This window comes from Camelus bactrianus, chromosome 3, assembly GCF_048773025.1.
Source record: "Camelus bactrianus isolate YW-2024 breed Bactrian camel chromosome 3, ASM4877302v1, whole genome shotgun sequence".
Classification (NCBI taxonomy): Eukaryota; Metazoa; Chordata; class Mammalia; order Artiodactyla; family Camelidae; genus Camelus; species Camelus bactrianus.
The window spans coordinates 2,310,091-2,332,194 of NC_133541.1; the positions used below are offsets into that span (position 1 = coordinate 2,310,091).

Genomic DNA, 22,104 nt, shown 5'->3' on the forward strand with positions numbered 1-22,104 from the left:
CCGGCCACCAGCACAGACAGCAGGCGGCTTGGTGGGGCAGGCACACGCTGCAATGGGAACGCGTGTCTGTGTCTGCTGATACATGGGTGGGAGGAGGGTCAACACGCGTGCAGCACACGCCACTCCACACTCACGGGTGACCCCTCCCCACTTACTGCCCTAAAGGCACAGCCAGAAACACCGAAGCCCCAAACTGGGTTCGTGGCGCGGGGACACTTCCCGCCTTTGTCTGGGGCCACGTGGACCAAGGCTCCCGTGCTGGCGCTGGCTCCTGGTGAGTATGTCGCCCGGAGGAGCCGGTGCTCCTTCCCCTCTTCTCTCAGCCCTCTCCACGGGGTGTTCGTGGCTGCTTGAAAGCCCCTCGGGGTTTCCGAGTTGCTGCCATCTCCGTGAGCCGCGTCCGCGTGCTGGGAGGGCTGGGGGACGCGCACATCGTGGTGCTCCGGGTGTTGCAGAAGCAGACTCAGGCCGTGCCTGGTGGGCCAGAGGCCAGCGGCCAGGCAGGAAGACTGGACAGGTCCATGTTCCGGCCACATTCTGTTCACTGGCTGTGAGTATTGCACAAAGAGGTGTTTGCAGAGACCTTATCACCCCCGACCCTGGTCCCTTTCCCACGTGCAGAGCTCTCACACATGAGGGGACCTTTCAGTTGGCCCCAGCAGACCTGTCCAGCCCTGCGACTGTCCACTGAGCCCTTGGGTGCATGCTGGCCGACCAGCTGGCAGCTGTGATGAGGCCTGAGCTTTGGCCTCTTTGACTCCAGACCCTGGATTTAAAGACAAAATGTGAGGGAAACACCATCAAACAGACCAGAAGCTGAGTGCTGCTTGTGGGGCTGGGAAGCAGGGAAGCCCAGCTCCCCGACACCAGTGGGGCCCAGGACGGTGCACTCGAGCACCAAAGGGACAGAAAACCACTTGAGGGTGTTGACTGCAGAAAAGATGCCCACCCTAAAAGCTGAGCTATGTTTTATTTGGTGGACTTAGTGGGGACTCGCGCCCGGGAGGCGGCTTCTCAGATGCTCTAGGGGAAGCAAGGGAGAAACCGGGACGTGCAGGAGTTTTTCAGCAAAGACCAGGTAGCTGGAACATCAGAAGGTGACTGTGGATTAAAGAACAGCAGATACTTCAAGGCAAGGAATTCAGCGCTTTTCCGTATATGGGAAGATGCAGGCGTCTGGGCTCACTGAAGCCACCCCTGTGACGTGCACCTGAGCTGCCCGGGGCCAGGGTCCCGTGCCTCCCCACCCGAGTCCCCTCGGGGGCACCGCCCGGGGCGGCAGCAGAGGCCGGGCTGCCTGCTTGTCCGCATTCCGAGTTCCCTGCGAGCCCCTGGGGGCCAGGGTACTGTCTGATGACTTGATGGCACAGCGTCCTTTGTTTACTGGTGTGGCTGCCATACTTTTCACTCACGAGGTCAACAAGGAAGACCGCTTGTGAGCATTGATGTGGACACATTAACCAAACACCCGCCTGTGCAGAACCTGTCCCGTGGATGCGGTAGCTGCCCTGGGGCTGGGGGCGCGGGGCTGGGGGCCCACAGGAACCCACGTGTCGGGGAAGCAGAGGCCCCCCCTGGAAGAAAGGCTGGGGTGCGGCTGGAGGCGGAGATGGAGGAGGACTGTGCCTGCCCGGGGCCCTGGTCGCGGAGCCGGTTTCCCACGCTGAGTCCACCCTCCTTGAAGACACCACGGATGCGTGGTGAACAGTCAGGTCTTGCCACTGATTTAAGTGTCGACTTTGCAAGTGGATCATCTCAAAGGTGGACCAAGCTGTATCTTACAGGCCCAAGAAGGCCCCCTGGAGAGTGTGTTGCCAAATAAACCTGGAGCTGAGTGAGGGGGGCTCTCTGTGGCGCTCCCAGGGCGTGGCCTCTGGTCTCCGGCTGACCCCAGAGCCGGTCATCTCAGCTCCTCGCCCCCCGGTTCCCCTCTGGACCCTCCGTCCACACACACCTGGCTCCCTCTTGTGCCGCTTCCCAGGGAAGGGGAGGCCTTGTCTGGGGTCTCGGGGTCCAGTCCTGTTCCTTCAGCGGCTCCAGGCCTGCCAGGTCAGTCCTGCCCACCTGTCTGGACCCATGGGCCTGTGTCTCAGCTGCCCTGCCCATCCCTGTCCTCCCAGCCCAGAGGTGGGTCCAGAGAGTGGCGCCACCCTGCCCTGTGGACCTGGCCCAGCGCAGCCTGGCCTTTCCGGTCCACAGCACGCAGGCCGCGGGGCCACAGCCTCCCCACCCCCATCCACACTTTTTTCTCTCTGTTTCCCGGATCCCTCTGAGCACAGGCAGGACACGGGTCACTCACGTCTCTGCATTCCTGGCACGTGGTGCAGGATGTGGGAGGAGACGGCCCGGCCCAGGGCCCCCCACCCCCAGCCCATCCCACCCCCACCCCGGGCCCCTCTCTGCCTCGTTTACTCTCTTCTGCCCACAGCCTCGTGCTTCTCTGCACTTGAGGGGAGCCCTGTGCTCCCACCACACGCTGGCCTCGCTGCCTCGGGTCCTGTTCCCACCTGCTCCTTGGGGCCCCACAGCTTGTCCCCGGTGCCACGCTCCTCAGCAGAGGGGCCCAGTGAGCTGAGGGTCACTGAGTGACTGGACGTATGGGCTCCCCGCCCCCGGCCCGCCCACCCCCACGACCAGATGTAGGACAGCCGCCCAGCCTGAGCCTGAAGGGTGGGGAGGGAGGCTCCCACCTCCAGCCAGCAGCTAAGAATGGGGGCAGTGGCCTCCCGTGGGCTCCATGAGCCACAGCTCCGGCGAAACACTCAACGCCTCCGTTAGCGTTGAGGGTGGGGCTCTGCCCCTGGGAGGGGCAGACCATGGACAAGCGCGTGCCCCCAGCCCCTCCTCGCCCTCTGATGTGCCTGCAGCCCCGGGGTCTCCGTCTGGAGCTGATTCTGGTGGGGCTGCGTCCCAGCAAGATCCTAGTTGGTGCCATGACGCTGGTCCAGAACCCTGCGCAGGAAGGGGCACCCAGGGCCCTGACCTCCTTGCACCTGGTGGCCCGGGCGAGCGCCCCTGGCCACTGCTGATGCAGGCGGTGAGGGTGTGCGCCCGGCGGCGCTGGGGAGAGCAGGTCCTAGGGGACGGGATGAGAAGGGGCTCTGGAGGGAGTGGTGGTCAGACCTCACTTACCAGGAAACCTGGGGAGGCCCGGTCGACAACGTGGAGGTGGGGAGGGAGCGGCGGGGGTGGCAGAGTGGGGCGTGCCGAGAACTCCCACAGAGGACGGTCAGCAGCTCAGAAATCACAGCTCATGAGCCCCTCAGCCCTGAAGGCTCCCCAGAAAAGATTCCAGATCACAGGAGAGGCAGTAAATGCACACTGACTGGGGCCACGGGGACCTGAGGGTCCTGAGCGTGGGCTGAGCAGGGGGAGGGCCGAGGTGCCCACAGAAGGCTCGGCAAGTCCAACAAAGCCCCCAGACATGTGCTCAAAGTCCAAAAGCATTTCTGTCAGGCTGCCACCAGTCAGGAGCTAATGTTTAAAGTTACCGTGTTGGTTAATTTCATGTCAACCTGACTGGCTCAGGGGCCCAGTGCGCTGTGAAGCGTGACTTCCAGGTGTGTCTGTGAGGGCTTCTGGAAGGGGTCAGCCTTTGACTCAGTGAACTGAACAAAGATTCACCCTCCTGGCTGTGGGTGGCACCGTCCAACCCGTGGACCACAGCTGTGACGGGAGGGCCGACTCCCTCTGCTCCAACCGAGCCGTGGCCTCTGGCCCTGGGCATCGCAGGTTCTGGGCCTGGGGCCTGAGGACTGGCACGTACACCGCTGGCTGCCCGTGCTCCTGGGCCTCCAGCCTGAGGGCAGGTGACGGGGCCTCTCAGCCCCCAACGTGGAGCGACCCCCGTAATCACACCTCCTCTGACGTCTGCCGGGGTGCGTCCTACCATTGTGAACATCAGCGTCGGCCAGTAAGTCTAATGGGGGACATACGCGCCCTCCCCAAAAGCTAAGCTCCGAAGACACCCACGTGAAGCGGCGACGCAGCCCAATCGGAATCTCCAGGGGACGGTTTTGCAGCCGTCAAATAGCTGATGCTAACAGGGCAGGAGCCGCGGTAACTAAGTCAGTGTGCGAGGCCCAGTGCGAGGCCAGGCAACGGGACCAGCGGGGCAGGACAGCGGGGCACGAAGGTTGCTGCCACGCTCGGCTGTCGTGGAGCGCAGGGCCATGCACCTCCACAACTGTGGACAGCATCCCTCGGCGGGGTCGTGGGGTCACATGGTCACTCCATGTTTAGCAAACCTAGGAACCGCCACTCCCTTCCCAGGGCAGCCCCAGCTGCGCCCCCACCGGCAGTGTCCTCCACACGCCTGCAACACGGGCTCGTCTCCTCTTCCTCGGTCACACCCACATCCTAGTCCGTGTGAAGTGCTGTCCCGTGAGCCCATGTATCAGATTAAAGGGTCCCCTTTAATCAGAGTCTTTGCTGGTTCCACCCGTAGGGAAACTGCAGGCTGGGTAATTCCAGCGAGCAGCAGCGTCTCCTTACTGCGCTGCACACGTACCTGGGGGGCAGGGGGCTGCTCCCTACTGACTCCATCAGCCTGTTGCTTTGGTTTGACTCTTTCAGCCAGTTCACATGCTAACTCTCCAGCCACATGATCAGACCTGAAATAAACCCGGGGGCGGGGTGCGTTTCTCCACACGTTTAATTTTCATGCTCGATGAGACAGGGCGTTCCCCAACACACTCAGATCTTCATTTTATTCTACTGACAAAATCATACAAAGAACCTCGAAAAGGCAAACACGAAGCCAACGGCCACAGTTAAGAGTCCCACAGTTTACAGAACAGGAAGGACCTGGGGTGCAGACACAGACGTGGCAGGTGCTCGGCTGGGCCGGGTGTCGCAGAGGGTGGGGGGTCCTGTATGCGCAGCTGCTTCCCAGCCTTGACCAACCTGCCAGCCGGTGCACAGGGACCCGGGACCCAGGAGAGGGGCCTGAAGAGGAGGTACAAGTCACCACTGAACTGAGACCCCCGCCCCAAGCTCAGCTGTGGCGTTTGGCACACGCTCTGGCCGTGGTCATCCTGACGGTGACGCTGACCCTCCATGCTGCCTGACTGCCCCTCAGAAACATCTGGAAACACACGCTTAGCCCCTGCCTGACCTTAAGCCCGTGGACAGGGCCGATTCCCTTGGGAGCCCATGGAAACCAGAGAAAGCCAAGGGCCTGGCTGTTCGGAGCCCATTTCACAGACACAACCTCCTTGTGGACGACGTTTATCACTGAAACTCCCCCGGGCGTTTAAATAAATAAATAACCCATACAGAAAGTGAGGCACAAATTACGGCAGCAACACACGGTGAACATGACAGCGCGTGTACAGTGCAAACAGTCCAGGATCACGGGAAGGTGCCTGTCGGTGCCCTGAATGTGGCGGGGACACCCCTGCCCCCACAGCTACAATGCCCCAGGCCCGGCGGTGCCGACGGGAGGTGACAGGCTCAGCTGGCAGCCGTGTGCAGTGGCTGCAGGACCTCCCACCGCTGCACCCCGTCCCCTCTCAAGAGTGCGAAGCATGGAAACGAGGTTGCAGGAGCCAGTGCGTCAGACGCTGAACCGTGTGGCACTCCCCATCCTGAAGGCTCTTCCACTGCCGCCTGCAGTGGGGGATTCCCGGCACCCGCCATTTCTAGGGTCGCCCCCGGCCTCCCACAGTCACCCACACCAGGTACAGCAGCTCTGGGGTGCCAGCCGGGCCGTCAGTGCGGGGAGACAACTGGTCACGAGCACGGCCCGGCTCTTCCACCGGCTGCTTCCTGGCATGAACCCCACCAGGACCCGCCCACCCACCCACAGACGCCTGCCCTGCGGTCCGCAAGAACCAGCGCATCAGCCCACCGCCGAGGGGACAGTCTTTACTCTGCCTCCATTTCAGAAACCCCAGCCCGGCTACTGAGAGGGGCAGGTGGGCAGCATTGCCCGGGGAGCTGACATGAGCCCTCAGCCACGGGTCAGCTTCAGCCTGGGGGCTTCTCCTGGCACCGTGGGGGGGCCGGGGGTCTGAGTGACCCTGACTGCACAACAGCCTGCAGGTCCAGCCCAGGGAGATCAGTTTGAGAGTCCAGGTGCTCCCTGTCTCACTTTGCCGTCAGGAGACGGACGGGCACAGACCAGGTCACCGCCAGCACCCCCGGGAGCACGGGGAGCACTGAGGGTGTCGCAACCTGCCCTGGGACGCGGGGAAGACTTCAGTCACGCGTCAGCTCTCAGCCTGGAGAGCCCCGGTGCTATCTAGAAACTTCTACAGGACGCCACGCACTGGCCACTGCGCACTGCAGCACCGACCCCACCTGCCCAGTGCACCCCCAGGGTGGCCGAGCGTTAGGAGTAGATGGTGACCACCTCCCGGCCGCTGCCCCTGACCAGGAGGACCCGGTTCAGCCCCTCGGTCAGGACCTCGAGGAACTCCATATCTGCGGTGCGCTGAGTTAAGGACACAGCTGACCCAACCATGCAAGAAGCCAGAAGTGTGAAAGGGACAGCTTTACTCACCCTGGTCCTGTGTCTAGTCAGGATCGGTTTGAGAAAGAGGGGGAGGACGGGGGCGGCAGGCCCGGAGAGGGAGGGAGGGACTGTGCGAGGGGAAGAGGGGTGCTGACCCCGCCCAACAGAGACCTCAGCTAGGGCTGCGGTCGGCCTACACCTGCAGCTGCCTGACCAGGAACCTGGAGGGACCCCCGTCCTTGCCCAGGGGCTCTGGGCACAGATCCAAGGGGAAGGATGCAACAGACACGTCCACCACCAGGACACCCAGACAGACCGGAAGTCCTGGCTCCAAGGAGGCATGGATCCCTGGGCGTGTGGTCCTCCTGAGGCTTAAAGCCCGAGGACCAAGCTGCCGGCCTCCTCACAGCTTCCTGCCTGCTGCCCCCCAGGGTGGGGTGGGCTGAACCCAGATGGCCAGGCTGCACGCCCCCTGGGTGACCCAGGGTGGGGAGGACCTGTGACCCCCGAGGTCAGGCCTGGCAGCCTTGCTCCATGCAGCAGCTGACGGGGTTCCATGAGTGAGGGGCACTTGGTGCCGGGAAGGGCTCAGAGCGGAGCCACCGGCAGAACCTCGTGGACTGGGCCCCCAGGCTCTGCCCCGTCCCCCAGATGACTGGGAAAAGGCTGGGACAGGAGCTGGGCAGGCAAGAGCCTGCAGCCCAGAGCCGATGCTGTCCTGGAGCCGAAGCCGAGGCAGGAAGGCAGGGTCAGTGACATGGTTTCTGGGCCCATGTTCACCCCACTCATCACCTGAATTCCCCAGGTGTCAGCCTGCTCTCCACGGAGGCCTCTGTCACCCAGAGCACCAAGCACGTCTTCTATCTCCTCACCTCCACAAGTCCACACTGTCTCCTCGGCCCCGTGCTCACGCTGAGTCAGTGAGGGGTGATTCCTGAGACTCCCCAAGCCCAGCTTCCCTGGCCATCAATAGCTCAAATGTGGGGACCAGGCAGATGACAGGAACTGGGTCTGCTCACAGCCTCTGCGCCCGCTGGCCCACAGCCCCACACAGCCCCCATGATACAGCTCTGGTCCAGGCACCTCAGGTCACCCACATCCCACGCTAAGGGCCCCACAGCTCCCAACCCCAGCCCCAGGCGCCTCCCCTGAGCAGGAGCGGGGTGAGGGGCCCTCCCACCACATGGCAGCTGTCCCCCACCTCAGCAAGGGCAGCATCTGGGAAAGGATACAGTTCTCGTCCCCCTGTCGGTTTTTGGGGGGCCCCGGCATGTTGAGCAGGACCAGCTGGGCATCCTGGGACTTGTCAAGGATGACACCATTGAGCTTCACAGCCGTGTGCATCCTCCGGACGTTGGACTGATTCCTGTGAGAGGGAGACAGTCACACGGCACCTCCAATCTGCGGTCCTGGGCACCAGGCTGTGTCTGAGCCCCAACTTGCCCGCTTGGCTCCCATCAGAAAGGGCAGGTGGAGACAGGTGAGACCCGCCACCTGGAGAAGCCACAGGATGCGATGCCACGTGGGGCAGAGACAACAGCCGGAGGCCACTCCTGTGGGCGGAAGCGGAACCTCGGACGGCACAGCGAGCCCGTTTCCAGGTTGAGAGGCGTCTCCGTCGAGACCCCTGCCCCGCGGCCAGCCCGTCCTTAAATGCTGCCCCATGAGGAACCTGCTGCCGGAGTGAGCACCACCTGCGGCCACCAGCCCAGTGGGTGAGGAAGGAGGGCCCGGCCCACCACCAGTGCCTGAGGCCTGAGCCCCTCTAACAGAGCTGGGGACGCTGGCCCAGTATGTGGCCACCGCGAGGCCCGCCCCGGCTCGTGGCCTGCCCGGACGCTGCTGCTCCTGGCCGATGGCAGCCGCTCCCACACCGGTGACCAGACCCTGTGCCTCACGTCCTCGCCCACTGCCCAGGCCCCACAGCCTGCTGCACACTGATGCCTCTCACGGTGCTCTGGGCAGCCAGCCTCCCAGGGAGGCTCCTCGGGGACGCAAGACTGGGGACGATGCTACCCTGCGCCCGCCAGCAAGCCCTCCTCCTCTGCATCGGCCCCTCAATGAGCTGCACCCCGGGAAGCACACAGCAAACCCCAACTGGGAGGACCCAAGCCCCTGCGCCTGCACCTCCCTCTGCACAGCTGCCGGTGCCAGAGGCCACGTGAGGCAGAATGGGGGGCCAGTGCAGGGGCTGCAGCTGGAAGGAGCTCACCATGCCCAGGACACAAGAGGGGCGGGCGGCTGGGCAGGCAGACAGACAGACAGACGAGGCCGCCACGCGATGGTCGGGAAAGGCCCACAGGACGGGAGCCTGGGCCACAGCCTTTGATCAGCTCAAACTTTAAGCCAAATAAATCCAATTACAACTGCCAATTACCAGGAGAAAACGGGGAAATGGAACCCTTGGTTTTCTCGCTCCAGTTTCATCTGATAAAATTACAGGCTGGGTCTCTGTTCTCGGCACAGCCAGGGGCCTTTGGTTCCGAGAACCATGAATTAGTTGCCTGGATGGATCCTTATTATCGGTGTGTTTGGGGACACAACAGCAATTCTAGAAACGTGTCTGTGACATTATAGGGCCTCGGGGTTAAGAGTCTGACAACACATATAATCTTAAAATCAAGGGCCAGGCCTGGACATACCCGCGGTTCCAGGACTGTGGGCCCGTGGAGGCCAGAGAGGCCCAGGTGGCCCTCACGTGTCCAGAAGGTAACAGACACTTGCACTGGTTACCCGACAGCCAGCCGTGAAGACACCAAACGGGGAAACGCGTCATCACATGCTGAGTCTGGTGGAGAAGCGCTTCCCCAGCCAGGCTCTCTGAGGCTGGACCTGCGGTCAGGCTGGTGGGCTGCCCGGGGCGGGGGAGGGCGGGGGAGGCCCGTGGCCGGCGTGCTGGCAGGGTGGGATTCTGGCCCCTGGCTGCTGACAGCACACAGCCACAGTGTGCCCGCCACGGGGTCACCTGTGGGCTGACCTCCCACCTTCTGGGAGCTTCCCGCAGCCCAACCCCTGCGGCAGAGGCAGACTGGCTCTCCTGCCCGCTTCCCGCAGGCCCGGGACAGTGGCAGCTGGCTGCACTCGGGCCAGGCCTGCCGCTCGCAGCCCCTTTGACGGGGGGTTGGAGGGGACGCCTACTGCTGCGCTACGGGCTTGTGCGTTCTTAATCAAATGCTTCACCTGGAGATCACTTTACGTTTATGGAAAAACAGAGCAGGCAGCAGAGTCCTGTGTACTCGCCCCCGGGGCTCCTTCGGGGACCCACACTCCCGCGGCCCCTGGGGCGTGAGCTGCTCGGGTCTAGGGGCTGAAACAGGAAGTCTGGCTACCGAGTCACGAGGCTCCGCTGGGCACCGGAGGGAAGACAGCCCGGAAGTCACAGGGGAGCTGGGGCGGACAGACAGACAGACAGCAGCCCCTCCAGGCCCTGGATCTCTGGCCCTAACCCCCAGGGCCAGCCCCAAAAGAGGATTCACACACATCCCTTCTGACGAGATCAAACGCGGTTGCTTCCTACAGGGCAAAAAGGCACCGGGCGCTGCCGAGACAGAAGGAAATGCTGTCCCCACACAGCCGAGACTGGGTGCATCTGAACCCCGGGACCCTGAGGAATGTGGGTGAATCAAACTAACAGCTACCAGAACACTCGCCCTCCGCTCTGAGGCCGCTCAGGACCAACCCTCCCCAGACCTCGTCCACAGGCGCTGTTCAGAGAAGGAATGTCGGGTATGTGCCCCAAGCCACTCCGGGCGAGGGAGTGAGTTAAACAGGAAGTTCCTGAAAGCCAAGCAGCGCAGGGCTGAGCACGGACACATGGACACGCGCACGAGGCCAGGCATGGAGAAGGGACACGCGCACACGGGGCCGTGCACACACAGGACTGCACATGTGTGTGCTTACGGGCACATCCACACAAGGGGCCCTGCACACACACACACACACACGGGGCCGTGCACACACTCTGACGTGCACGCGCGGGTCGCGAGGGGCAGTGCGTGCAGCGCATGCCAGGCAACCAAGTCTACGAGGTCCCAGGACTGGGAGGACTTACAGGTTTCCCCACTCTCTATGCGGAAGAGAAGACAGAGTGCACGTTACTTCCAGAGCAAACACGACGCACCCGCTGACTGTGCTCCTCCTCCAGGGCATCTGTCCCCTCGGCCCAGAGAGCCCCCCAGGCCCTTCTGACAACTCGGGCTATGCTGAAGACCCGGGAGATGCCGCCCTGACTCTCCCATCCGGGACCCTCCTCAGGCCCAGCCACATGCCCACTGGGGTGCCAGCCCTGGGCTCCCAGCTCAACGCCACAGGCGGAGCCCTGGCAGGCGGATGGGCCAGCCTGATGGGCAGCCTGGAGGGTCAGAGCGGGGAGTCCGGCCCGGGGGCAGCCCCAACCTCCGGGTGCTGCAAGAGCCCCCGGAACACTGCCTGCCACCTCGCCACCCACTGCTGCCCACTTCCCTGCTAACTGGCCTGAAAGGAGACCGAGGGGCAGCGAAGGGGCCCGTCCCCACTGTGGGTCAGAACAGGGCTGACACTCACGGCTTCAGGCTGAAGAGGTCCTTGAACCCGGACACAGCAGCGTCCTTGTTCCGATGCTTCTCGGCGATCAGCTTCTCCTTCGTCCAGGTCATCTGCACTCTGTCCGGTGTGGATGGGGCCTGGGTCCTAGTGGCCGCCGCAGAGTGGGACGCGGTGTGCCTGTCATGGATTAGCTGGGCCTGGCGGGAGGGCAAGGCAGCGCCAGTCTCACTGTGATGCCAGGTACCAACCCCCAGAGAGGAGCGAGCGGGCAGAGAGGCTGGCAGCCCCACATCCCCGGGGACGCCTGGATTGGCCCTCCCAGCCCCACGGGCATCCAGACCAAACTCAAGGCTTCCTCCTGTCTCCTCCTGCCCCAGCTTTGAAAGCCCAAGAAAGTACCCTGGTCTCCACATTGACAGGAGGCACTGACACCCAAGACTCTACCTGATGCAGCTCCACGTGGACACGTGGGCTCCACCCCGACCTGCTCACCTGCCTGCCCACCCACCCTCCCCCTCAGCCTTCCAGCCACCTGTCCACCCACTGACTCATCTGCAGTGCAGAGACAGCCAGGGTGCCCAGGCCCCGGGGAGGGGCAGTAAGAGCTGCGGAGTTTGGGGGGGGGGCGCAGCAGCACACAGGCACCCTGGGAAGCTGCGGACGAAGACGGCGCTGACTGGCAGCCAGAGGGAGTCAGGGAGGCCTGTGAGGATGAGCGGTCGGCCCGTATGGCCAGAGTGAGGTCTCTCAGGTGGTGACGTGTGAGGTGGAAGGGAGCTGGGAGAGGGGCAATGAGGTGGCCCTGAGGGACTCATGTGGCTGCTGGCTTGGGGACTGGGGTGTCACGGGAAAGGGGGCCGTGGTGTTCAGTAAAAGATGGCTCCAGACGGGGGGACTGTGCGTGAGCAGGATGGCTGGGTGGACGCCAGCTCTGTGTGGACCGCACGTGTGAGCCCAGGGCCACAGAGCCCCTGAGCCCGGCCTGGGTGGCAAGGAGGGTGTGACGTGAGCTGAGTGGGGAGGTGAGGTGGAGCAAAAGCCGCATCACCAGCTTTTCACAAACCAGGTGGCGGTGAAGGGCTCACAGTGACCTCAATGATCCCAGTCCCCATGGTCACGTGGGGTCTGGAAAAAGGCAGGCCAGCCTTTTGTCGAAGGCTCCGGGACGACCACCTGTGCAACGAGCCGGACACGCACCTCCCTCTCGCGCTCCGTCTTGGACAGCTGCATCTGCTTTAGCATCTGGGACCTCTGCTCCATCACCAGCGTCTTCTCATAAGTGAACGCTGAAATGTCATTCTCAACCTGCAAGTTCCAAAGCGCAGAGATAAACGCCAGTACAAAACTGATGCGTTCTCACCAGGCAACCCCAGTTACACAATGAGTGTGCCGTGCGTCCTCAGTGCCCTCGGCAGGTCTCAGAGCCCCGGGCCCCGAACTCCCCGAGGGGGGTGTGTGTGCACTACGTGTGTGCATGGGCGACCAGGAGTCTGTGAACGGCTGTCAATCGGAACGCCCTCTGCCCACCCCAGGACCCATGTTCACTAACACACGAGACACAGAGAGGAAAACACCACAGCCGTGGCTCTGGACAGGAGCCCGCCCACTGGAACCAGGAAAGCAGGTCCAGGCGTGGCTGACAGGAGGCGTTTTCGGGCTCAGGAGAGCCGCTCGTCAGCGCAGGGTCAGTCTGTAACTCCCCGCCCACTGGCCCGAGCTTGGTGGGGACGGCCCCGCAGTGCACCATCCCACGGTCCTCAGTCATGTTTGGTCCAGCTGGGGTCTTCCTCCCACAAACCCACCACCCAGTCCAGCCATGGGAAAAACGCCAGGCAAACGTAGACTGAGCGACACCGCACAAGGTGCCTGAGCCTCCTCAGAGCTGCCAGGGTCACAAGAAAGGGGAGAAATCTGAGAGGCTGCCACCACCAGACGGCACACAAGGACTTGGGGGAAGCGGAAGCCAACAGCCTGGGGGTGGAAGTGAGCCAGCAGCCCTGGGCGGTGGGTGTCCCGGGGACCCTGCAAATCAGAGCTACACCCTTGGGGCGCAACATGCAGCCCTGCCCGGCGCCAGCACGCCCTCACCATCTCCACCACCTCCACCTCGGCGCTGATCCGCAGGTGGTACAGGAACATCTGTAGGTCCTTCTTCATCTGGATGCTGTTGTCGTCCACCTGGGCCACCGTGAAAATGCGCATGCGGCACTTCCGCCACACCTGGTGGCGAGGCAGGGTGGGGTGGTCAGTCCCACCGCTGTCCACCCCCAGCGTGATCCCGCCCCTGTATGCCCGCCCTCCCCCACCCCACATGGACCTGCCCCGTGTGCCCCACCTCACCCCATGTGACCCCACTCCCATGCACCCTCCCCTCCACGCATGGACTGGCCCCATGTGCCCTACCCCCGACCCACATGGACCCGCCCCCTGGGCCCCCACCCCACCTACGCTCCCCCACCCCCGCATGGACCCGTCCCCTACATGACCCCACCCACAACCTGCCCTGAGCACTCCACCTTGTGCTGCCGCAGCAGGAAGGGCAGCAGCATGAGCAGACCCCCGTCGTGCACGATCCACCACACATCGATGTTCCCGTCGCTGAAGCGCTCCTGGTTTTGCGGGAACAGATCCACGTTCTTGGCCACCAGCAGGGCCTGATGAGCTGCTGTGGTGTCTCGGACAGTGTCTGCAGAGAGATGGGCACGTCACCACGTCACAGGCCCTGGACTGCGTAATGGCTGAGCCTGGGGTCCCCACAAAGCCCCACACAGGGTGCACCCCGCGCTCACACCCTCATCACTCCATGGCCCTGGCCCAGTAAGAAAGAGCCCCCGGGAACTGCCAAACGCGGGCTGGGCCCGGGGAGGGGGCTCCCGTCTCCAGGCTACTGAACGGCTGCTGGTTTTCTAGAAACAGCACAGCCAGGGCCTCTGACGGCCCCCGGGGAGCAGGTCTCAGCCCAGGACCCCGAAACCCAGCACAGGGCCCTGACCCACCGACAAAGTTCTTCCAGGAGAAGGGGCTGTCCTCCCGCTTCCAGGACTGGGGCCAGGCCATGAGCACCGTGTTGTGCTTCAGGGCCCCCAGGCCAGCTGACTGGATCAGGTGGGACATGCCGTCCCGCAGGCTGGACGACACCACCAGCTGGCAGAAGCCCTTGGTCTTCTCGGTGCACATGAGAGCCCGGATGTTCTGGGGACACAGGCAGGTCAGGGCGGGCAGTGGGCGGGCCCCTGGCCAACGTCCCAGCCTCACACGCGGAGGCCGGAGGCTCAGCCCCACGTTGGTCCCCGAAGCCCAGGCCCAGTGCCACCCCCGCCACCCCTCACCTGCCACCCAGCCCCACCTCCTCGGCCTGCTGGGCCTCCGTGTGCTTGTCCAGGAAGGTGCCCTCCAGCACGGAGCCCACGATGGTCAGGCCCTTGCCGGCCTTGAGCTGCGAGGTAAAGGACAGCAGGCGGGGGTGCTTCACACTCTGCTCCGCGTCCAGGTTCAACATCACGAGCACCTGGGGCCTGCAGGGGGGGGGGGGGGGCAGTTACCACGTTCTCACTGACAGGCAAGACCCCTCCCGGGGCCGCGTGCCTGAGGACCTCTAGGGCCGAGGGGCTTTCAGTGCAGGTAAAATCCCAGCTTCTCAGGGGAGCCTCCCCATCTTCCTCCCAGAAGTGAGAAGACTCGCAGGGGTCCTCCACCCACAGCAGGTCCTCGCTAGGTCAGCTCAGCTCGACCCCCCACAGCCCGGCCCGGCAGAGCCCACCTCCACCCTCGCCAAGTCTCATCGCCAGGCAGTCAGATACGCGCTGATCACGCCCAGGCTGATGCACCATGGGCTCAGATGCCAGAACAACCGAGACAACAATGGGAGAAGAGGACGATTCCTCTTGGTAAAGTCTGACCTTAGGACTCCGTGACCTAGGACTCTGTGGGGCCAAAGGGCATGAGGAGGCTCTGGGCGCTCACCTCCAGTTCTTGGTGTGTGGGGGGCCATGCTCCACACGCAGCAGGGCGTAGCGGGCGGCGTTCAGTGACAGTCCCCTGATGCCATCACCCCACTCCTTTTCGGCCCTGTAGGAAGGGGCAGCAGTGAGGCCCTGCTCCCCGCATACCCAGGAGGTACCTGAGGGGCAGTCTCCCCGGGAGGCCCTGGGGTCTCAGAAGGGGCTTCCCAGACCAGCCAGGAATAGGAGGGAGCAGGATCGGGGGGGGAGGGGCCCCCCTGGGTGGAAGGGCAGGGGGAGGCGCTGGCAGCTGTGTGGGACCTCAGAGTTGGGGCCATCAATGGGGCAGAGGGCGTGCGGAGGGGGATCTGTTGGGCAGGCAGCAGCCGGGCTCACCAGCAAGAGAAGTCACAGCCCCAAGACCCTCCTTCCAAACCACTCTGGAAAAGCTTGGAGGGGACTTCAGGCAGCACCGCTGGCGTCCCCCCATCCCATCCCCCCCAGAAGCCCCACCCCCAGGACCCCACCTCTCTCCCCCTGGAAGCGGGCCAGGGCGTCCAGGGGAAACGCCCCATGATGGACCAGGGGCTCTAAAATGCAGTTAACCTGACCATCATTTTGGTTTTTCATGGTGTACCTTTCAGAAATTTGGAAATCCCGCGCACGTCAGTTAAACAGATTAAAATGGATTAAATGGATTTCAAAGCTTACAAACAGCACGCTAAAAAGGTAGGCTTTTTATACTCAGACGTAGATAAACCTAACGACTTGTAACAGATTGGAATCAACTACAAACAGCAAACGCGGCTCTCCACCTGTTAAAAGTCACAGGCAGAAAATCCTGGCGCCAAGTGTGGGCTTCGACGGCTTGGCCACTAGAGGTCCCTGCGCACTGCCCATCAGGAGGGGGCCCCACAGCATGGGCCGGCAGACCCCGGGGAGGCGGGAAGGAGGCGGGAGGGTGGCCCGGGCGCCGCGATGCAGCGGCGGCAGCTCACCCGCGGTACTCGATGTACTTGTAGATGCAGCCGGCGATGAGCATGGCGACCAGGGCGTAGTACCAGGAGCAGATGAACATGAGCGCGAAGCACAGGCTCATGCCCAGGAAAGAGAGGGTCCTGCGGGGACACGCAGCTCTAGGCCCCGCCCCTCGCCCGGCCCCGCCCCTCACCATCGGACCCCGCCCCTCGCCCCGGCCCCGCCCCTCACCATCGGACCCCGCCCCTCACCCCGGCCCCGCCCCTCACGGCCGGAAACACCCCCCCCCCCCCGCAGGCATCTGAGTGGCTGCATTGAAAAGGTCCCTTGGCCCCAGCAAAAACCGTTCTCTGTTACAGCAGTAACACAGCAATGACGCGGGTGATTGGCGCCTCCACCCCCAGGTCACCCACAGGAGACCCACTCAGAGACCACGCTCAACGCCCACTGCGCTCCCGGACGTGCCAGCTTCACGCATTCTCTAGGGTGTTTGCCGCACTGGGCATGTGGAGACCGGGCAGCCCCACACTCCAGCCCGGGGGGACAAGGGCTGAGCACCAGGCGCCACGTGGCTCCCGATGCCCGGGCGTCCAGGGTGACAACATGCACATGGCCCTCCCCAGCCCGGCCGGGCTTGTTCCGCAGAGCACCAACAGGGACCCAGGCAGCCACCAGCCTCGCAGAGCCACAGCACATCCCCGGGCCTGCTCACCAGTGGTAGTACTTAAAGCGTGGACGCCAGTTGGGCGTGCGCAGCAGTGTCTGCAGGGCGCAGGCCAGGTTCACAAACATGTAGCACATGAGGAAAAACCTGGGGACGCAAGAAGCAGCATGAGGGGCCCAGCCAGGTCCCATGGGGTCCCTCCGAGCCCCAGTCACCGCCCCTCCTGTGGGGCCTGCCTGCCCCCCTTCGCCCACCACGTGGCCCCCTGCTCTGCCCACGTGACTGCCTGGCCCCCGTGCCCGCACCCATCCCTGCTGTCCCCTGGCAGAAGGCAGCCCCGGAGCAAGGGCTCACGTCCCCAGGGAGGCTGACAAGAGGCACCAGCGGCCACTCACATGGACAGGATGGGGGCCACGCTGTCCAGGGAGGCGATGAGGATGCCAGTCTCACAGATGAGAGCTGTGAGCAGCAGAGCCCACGTGGGCTCCCCGTTGGCCTTTCCGTGGCCAAACACCTGCAGGGAGAAGGGCAAGTGGGCAGGGGGCTGAGGAGTGGGGGGCTGTGGGAGGCCAAGTGGTTGGGTCCAACACAAGAGAGGTCAGGGATACAACAGAAGCAGAAATGGGCTTTCTACAGTGCATCCCAGACCTCCCCAGCCATGAAGAAAGCCTGACACCCTGCAGACGGATGATGGCCTGGGTACCAGCAGACCCCAAGACCCTTGGAGAAGGCCGGCCAGGATGCAGGGCGACACCCCAGGGTGCTGGTCGGGGGTCTCCTCACATCACCCCACCCTGGGAGACTTCTGTGAGGGCCCTTCACCCCACGTGGGACAATGGGCTTCCCGGAAGGAAGCCTTTCTACCTCCCTCCCGCACGGCAGTTCTGGGAAGGGAAATCCAGACACAAAATGCAGACCTCAGGGTAGGGGCTGCCACGCTGCAGGTGGGGATTGGGTCCCACTGTCTTTAACTGCTTTAAAGATCTTGCTCTGGGGCAGACCCTCAGGACCCTCCAGACGCGGCCCTTCCCGAGGGTCCCCTGCCCCCAGGAGGCCATGGCTACCATGCTTACCTGCAGGAAGGGGACGATGCCATCCCGGGCAATGGCCTGCAGCAGACGTGGGGCCCCCGTCAGGCTCTGCAGGCCGGCCCCACAGGTGGAGAAGAAGGAGCCGATGACAATGACCCAGGGAGACGGCCAGGCCAGAGCGCCGATGACGAGGCTGCCCTGCAGGGCCTCCCCGAACCTGGAGGTGGGCAAGCTTTCAGACACCAGCTGAACACAGAAGTGTTCTCCCACCCTTTGAGTGGGACGATGGTGTCTCCCGGGAGCCCCTGCACCCCTGCTCTACTGGGTCCAAGGCTGCTCTGCCCAGCTCCAGGCTTCTCAAGTAGGAGAGGGATGGACAAGTCAGAGCCCAGCACACGGCCCCGGGGCTTCCCACTACACACATGCACACACACAGACACACACACATGCACACACACAGACACGCGCACACACACAGAGACACACACGCACACAGACACACGCACACATAGACACACACACACAGAAATGCGCGCGCGCGAGCAAAGCTAGAAACCCTGGAGCTAAAGTTGTCTTCAGGAAAACCAGTGCTGACCCCAGAAGTTTCCAGAAGCCATACATAAATGAGACCAACATACTTGTCTCGTAAGACCACGCCTTCGATGCAGGCCCCAAAAAGCACAATGCAGGAGAGGTCTGCGCTCGGGTCAAGGAAGCGGTGGGCGCGATGCACTGGCCGCAGGTGTGCCTAGACCGGCCCCACGCCCTCCCCCCGCCCCAACCCTGTCCCCACTGGGCCCCGCCCTGGGCACATGGCTGCATCCTGGCTCCACAGGGACCTCAGGGCACTCAGGAGGGTGGGCCTGGCCTGGAGCATGACCGCTGCAGGGACTGGGCAGGGGACCTCACTGGCTGGAAAGGGACAAACCCAGCGAGAAATGGCTCCACTGGCACCTTAAAGCCAGTGACCCACGGACAAAGCCGTGACAAGGGTGCACAGGCACCACTGTCACGGGACAAGCGTATCACTACATGTTACAATGTGTCACTAACACGTAACAGTGTGGCTACTACACGTGGGTCACGGACACCTCACATGCCACAACCAACCAAGGCTGGGGTCCTGATGTCCTATTCTCCATGTCAGGCCACCGGCCCAGCCCCTCTGAAGGTGGACGTGTGGTTAGGACTGCATGCAGTAGAGAACTCCCCCCACCCTGAGGTGCCAACAGCGCAGCAGGGAGCAGAGCAGGGTGTCGGGGCCACCTGCCCCAGCCTGGCCTTCCACTCTCCATCCCCCAAGGATACAAATAAAAGATGTGGTCACAATGGCCAAAATGGTCCCCATGGGGATGGACTTCTGGGCATCCTTGAGGTCCCCAGACCGGTTTGAGCCCGCCATGATGCCTACGGAGACAGACAGATAGCTGATGGGTCACAGTGCAGAGCAAGATGCTGCCACCCAGGCCCGTCTGGGCAGTCAGAATGAGGCCGGGACTCTGCACGACGCCAGGGAGACCCCGCGCCTGCATAGGCCGCCGTCCCTACGTTGGGCCTCCCAGAGCCAGCCTGGGCCTCACTGTCCACGCCCTGGGATGGCTGCGGCAGGGAGACAGGGTGAGCAGCCCCAGTGGGCAGCCTCCCCAAGTCTGCGGACAGGCTCCAAGCAGGTGCAGGAACAGGAGGGACAGACATGCTGACAGCCGCAGGCCTCTCAGCCGGCACCAGCTGGGTGGGGGCCACTGATCCCAGGCAGGCTGAGGGCCGTCCAGGAGCGGGGGTGTGTGTGTGTGTGCACATGCGTGTGAACCCATGTGTGCCCATGTGCATGTGTGTGTGCATGTGGGGGAGATGGGGGACCAGTCTGTGTGGAGCGCCCCCTGAGAAGTCAGCTGACCCGCTTAAAAGGACAAGGACGGCCGCAGCTCCCAGCCTGTCAGCCCTGGTGCCCACTCCTAGCTTCCAGCATCACAGGGCCACTTCTCACAGCACGGGCCTCTTGGGAGAGCATGAGCAGAGCTCCTTTAAGCCACATGCCTCCCCGAGCTGCACTCCCAGAACAGACAGGTGCGTTTCTTGAGCCAAAGCAAAGAGGAAGGGGAGCGGTGTGCGGCGGAGCTGCGGCGGCACCGCCCCACCGGGAACACGCAGGCCTCACCGGTCACAGACGGGAAGTAGATGCCGACCAGCAGGGTGAAGCAAGTGGCGATATCGGTGAGCACGTACGGCGGCCCGCCAGCCCCACTGTCCTCCGGCACGGCCACCGAGGGCAGGCCCTTCTTCTCCACAAACGCACCCTTGTCCGCGTATGCGCTCCACAGGTTGTCTGTGGGGACACAGACGGGCTGAGACTCCAGGACCTGCTGGCGGGGTGACCACCCCCCACTGACCCCAGACCCCAGCTCCACACAAGGACGGGGACACCTCACTCAGACTGACTGTTCTCTGCTAATCTCTAGATGAGAGATTTTAGGCTTTCAGTCAAGTTTGAACAAGAAAGTTACCTCCTACAACAAACGCGGCCCTGACAGCCGCCTGCGGGACCCCAGTGAAGATCTCTATTTAGAGGGAGTCAGTCAGTGATGGAAGACCCCCAGCACACACACACACACAGCTGAGGTAAGCAGCTGGGCCCCCTCCCACCTGTGCTGACACCAGCCTGGCAGCCTCGCCTGCCCAGACCCTTCCCACACAGGGACCCCCCCCTCCGCAGACATCTCACCTCACCTCCCTCCTGCCAACCCCGGCCCCTCTGCACGCTGCCCTCCCCGCCCTGGGGGACCTGTTGGTGGCTGCCCGTCCAGGGGTTTGCTCTGCAACTTCCACCGAGAAGCCAGAACCCAGAATCCAGAAGAACCCTCTGGGCGTCAGGACCCCTGTGCTCCGAGGAACATGTAGGTGGGCAGCACGACAGCCCCTTCCCTCCCCGCCCCCATCTCGGCCCCGCCCAGCTCCACCTGCAGGACGAGGATGGTGTTACGGCCTCCATGTGCCCGACACCCACTGTCGTCTTGGCCTCAGACGGACACACGACAACTGACCGCCCACCACAGAGCAGGCAGCCAGGATCAGCCTGGTCTCTACCCTAGAAGGGCAGACCTCTCACCTGGAGCAGGGAGGACCAGCTCGATTTTTCTACGTGGACGAGCAGAGACAGCAAAACAAGTCACCTCTCATTAATTATTTTCCTTATTAACACCGTGACCCCATGCGTGTTGCTATGAGTTCCTAAAGATAAAGCATCCAACTCGAAGCCTGACCTGTTGTCGCCATGACACACGCGGCGTCCACGGCTCGGGCAGAATCAGCCCAGACAGGGGCCCCAGTGGGTCAGCAGCAGGGGACGAGCTGACAGCCACAGCTGGGGCAGAAGGACGGGGCCCCAGGGACTGGGCCTCGGACCACCCGCCCTGGCAGAGGCCGCCGGACGCTCACCCAGGAGGACGCCGCTGGCCACACCGGGGATGCCCTGGATCTCCGTGACATTGTTCTGGAGGAAGTACTGATCGCAGGAGGTGCTGGCCGTGGAGCTGTTGCAGAAGAGGCCCCAGAGCGCGGTGGCCATCGAGCCGTTGTTGGCGGCCTGGACTTTCGCACAGACGTCGAAGCCACGTCGGGACAGCGTGCGGTTCCCCAGCAGGCAGACCCTGGGGCGGGAGCGGGGAGTGAGCCGTGCAGCTCCCCCGGGAACTTACTGCCACCCGGGGGCTTCCATGAGCGCTAGGGGAGCTGCTGGTCGTCCTCAGGGCCGCGGCCACCGCACGGCCCTAGACCGTGCCCAAGCCTGTCCTGTCCTTGCAGACAGCACGGCTACAAGAGCCTTATGACCCGCTCGCCCCCAGCCCGGCCAGGGAGCAGACGCGGCCCCAGGACTCACGAGATGTCCGGAGGGTCGAAGGCGGTCTTGATGACGCCGGCGTAGATGGCGAGGATGGACAGCACGACGCAGGCCAGGAACACCAGGGCCAGCTTGTTGACGTACTTGACGCCCACGAAGACCACCATGGCCATGAGGGCCAGCGTGCAGGTCCCGTAGACACGCATGTTGTGCAGCATGGCTGCCGCCTCACCATCCGCCGCCTCGGCCTGGATGATGGCTGCGCTGGGGGAGATGTAGGTCTGCGGGGACAGAGCGAGGTCCACAAGGGCCAGGAGGGACACGCGAGGGACAGGCTGGATGCACTCCAGCACCTCCAAAGGGCCTTCTCTGGTGGGGCTCAGAGCTGGGCTCCCCCCTCCCTGAGAGCCCCCACCCCACCAGAATGCATCTAGGACAGGATCTCAAAAAACAGGGGCATTGGATGGCGGGGGATGGAGCACTTTTCCAAGGTGAAACTCGGGCGCCCCCCAGGGAAGCAGAACACAAGGACATCCCGCTGCCCCAACTGAAAGTAAAGGCAGTGTTTTTCTGCCAACAGGGATGTGATTCCAGCCTGGAGAGCCAGCGCAGCCCTCTGAGAGCCACGCGGGCCCGAGGGAAGGGTGACAGACCAGGAGCAGTCACCCCAT

The 22,104-nt window shown here is 63.5% G+C and overlaps 1 protein-coding gene across 2 annotated transcripts in view; it reads right to left on the bottom strand.

Annotated features, from left to right (window-relative positions):
- Positions 1-4,636: 4,636 nt before the first annotated feature.
- The window catches only part of SLC12A7 (solute carrier family 12 member 7), a 40,111-nt gene continuing 22,643 nt past the window's right edge, over positions 4,637-22,104 (bottom strand). The window contains exons 7-25 of one of the 2 annotated variants that reach the window (XM_074355630.1): positions 21,473-21,714; positions 21,031-21,242; positions 19,754-19,921; positions 18,904-19,002; positions 18,234-18,291; positions 17,638-17,812; positions 16,960-17,078; positions 16,613-16,711; positions 15,921-16,040; positions 14,945-15,049; positions 14,328-14,496; positions 13,978-14,173; positions 13,498-13,667; positions 13,070-13,201; positions 12,179-12,286; positions 11,000-11,178; positions 10,509-10,523; positions 7,690-7,823; positions 4,637-6,426 (exon numbers count right to left, since the gene is read on the bottom strand). In XM_074355630.1, coding sequence (XP_074211731.1) covers positions 6,335-6,426; positions 7,690-7,823; positions 10,509-10,523; positions 11,000-11,178; positions 12,179-12,286; positions 13,070-13,201; positions 13,498-13,667; positions 13,978-14,173; positions 14,328-14,496; positions 14,945-15,049; positions 15,921-16,040; positions 16,613-16,711; positions 16,960-17,078; positions 17,638-17,812; positions 18,234-18,291; positions 18,904-19,002; positions 19,754-19,921; positions 21,031-21,242; positions 21,473-21,714 — 2,592 coding nt within the window. In that variant the 3' untranslated portion in view covers positions 4,637-6,334. The remainder of the gene's footprint in view (positions 6,427-7,689; positions 7,824-10,508; positions 10,524-10,999; positions 11,179-12,178; positions 12,287-13,069; positions 13,202-13,497; positions 13,668-13,977; positions 14,174-14,327; positions 14,497-14,944; positions 15,050-15,920; positions 16,041-16,612; positions 16,712-16,959; positions 17,079-17,637; positions 17,813-18,233; positions 18,292-18,903; positions 19,003-19,753; positions 19,922-21,030; positions 21,243-21,472; positions 21,715-22,104) is intronic. The other variant, XM_074355633.1, reaches the window with a different exon arrangement.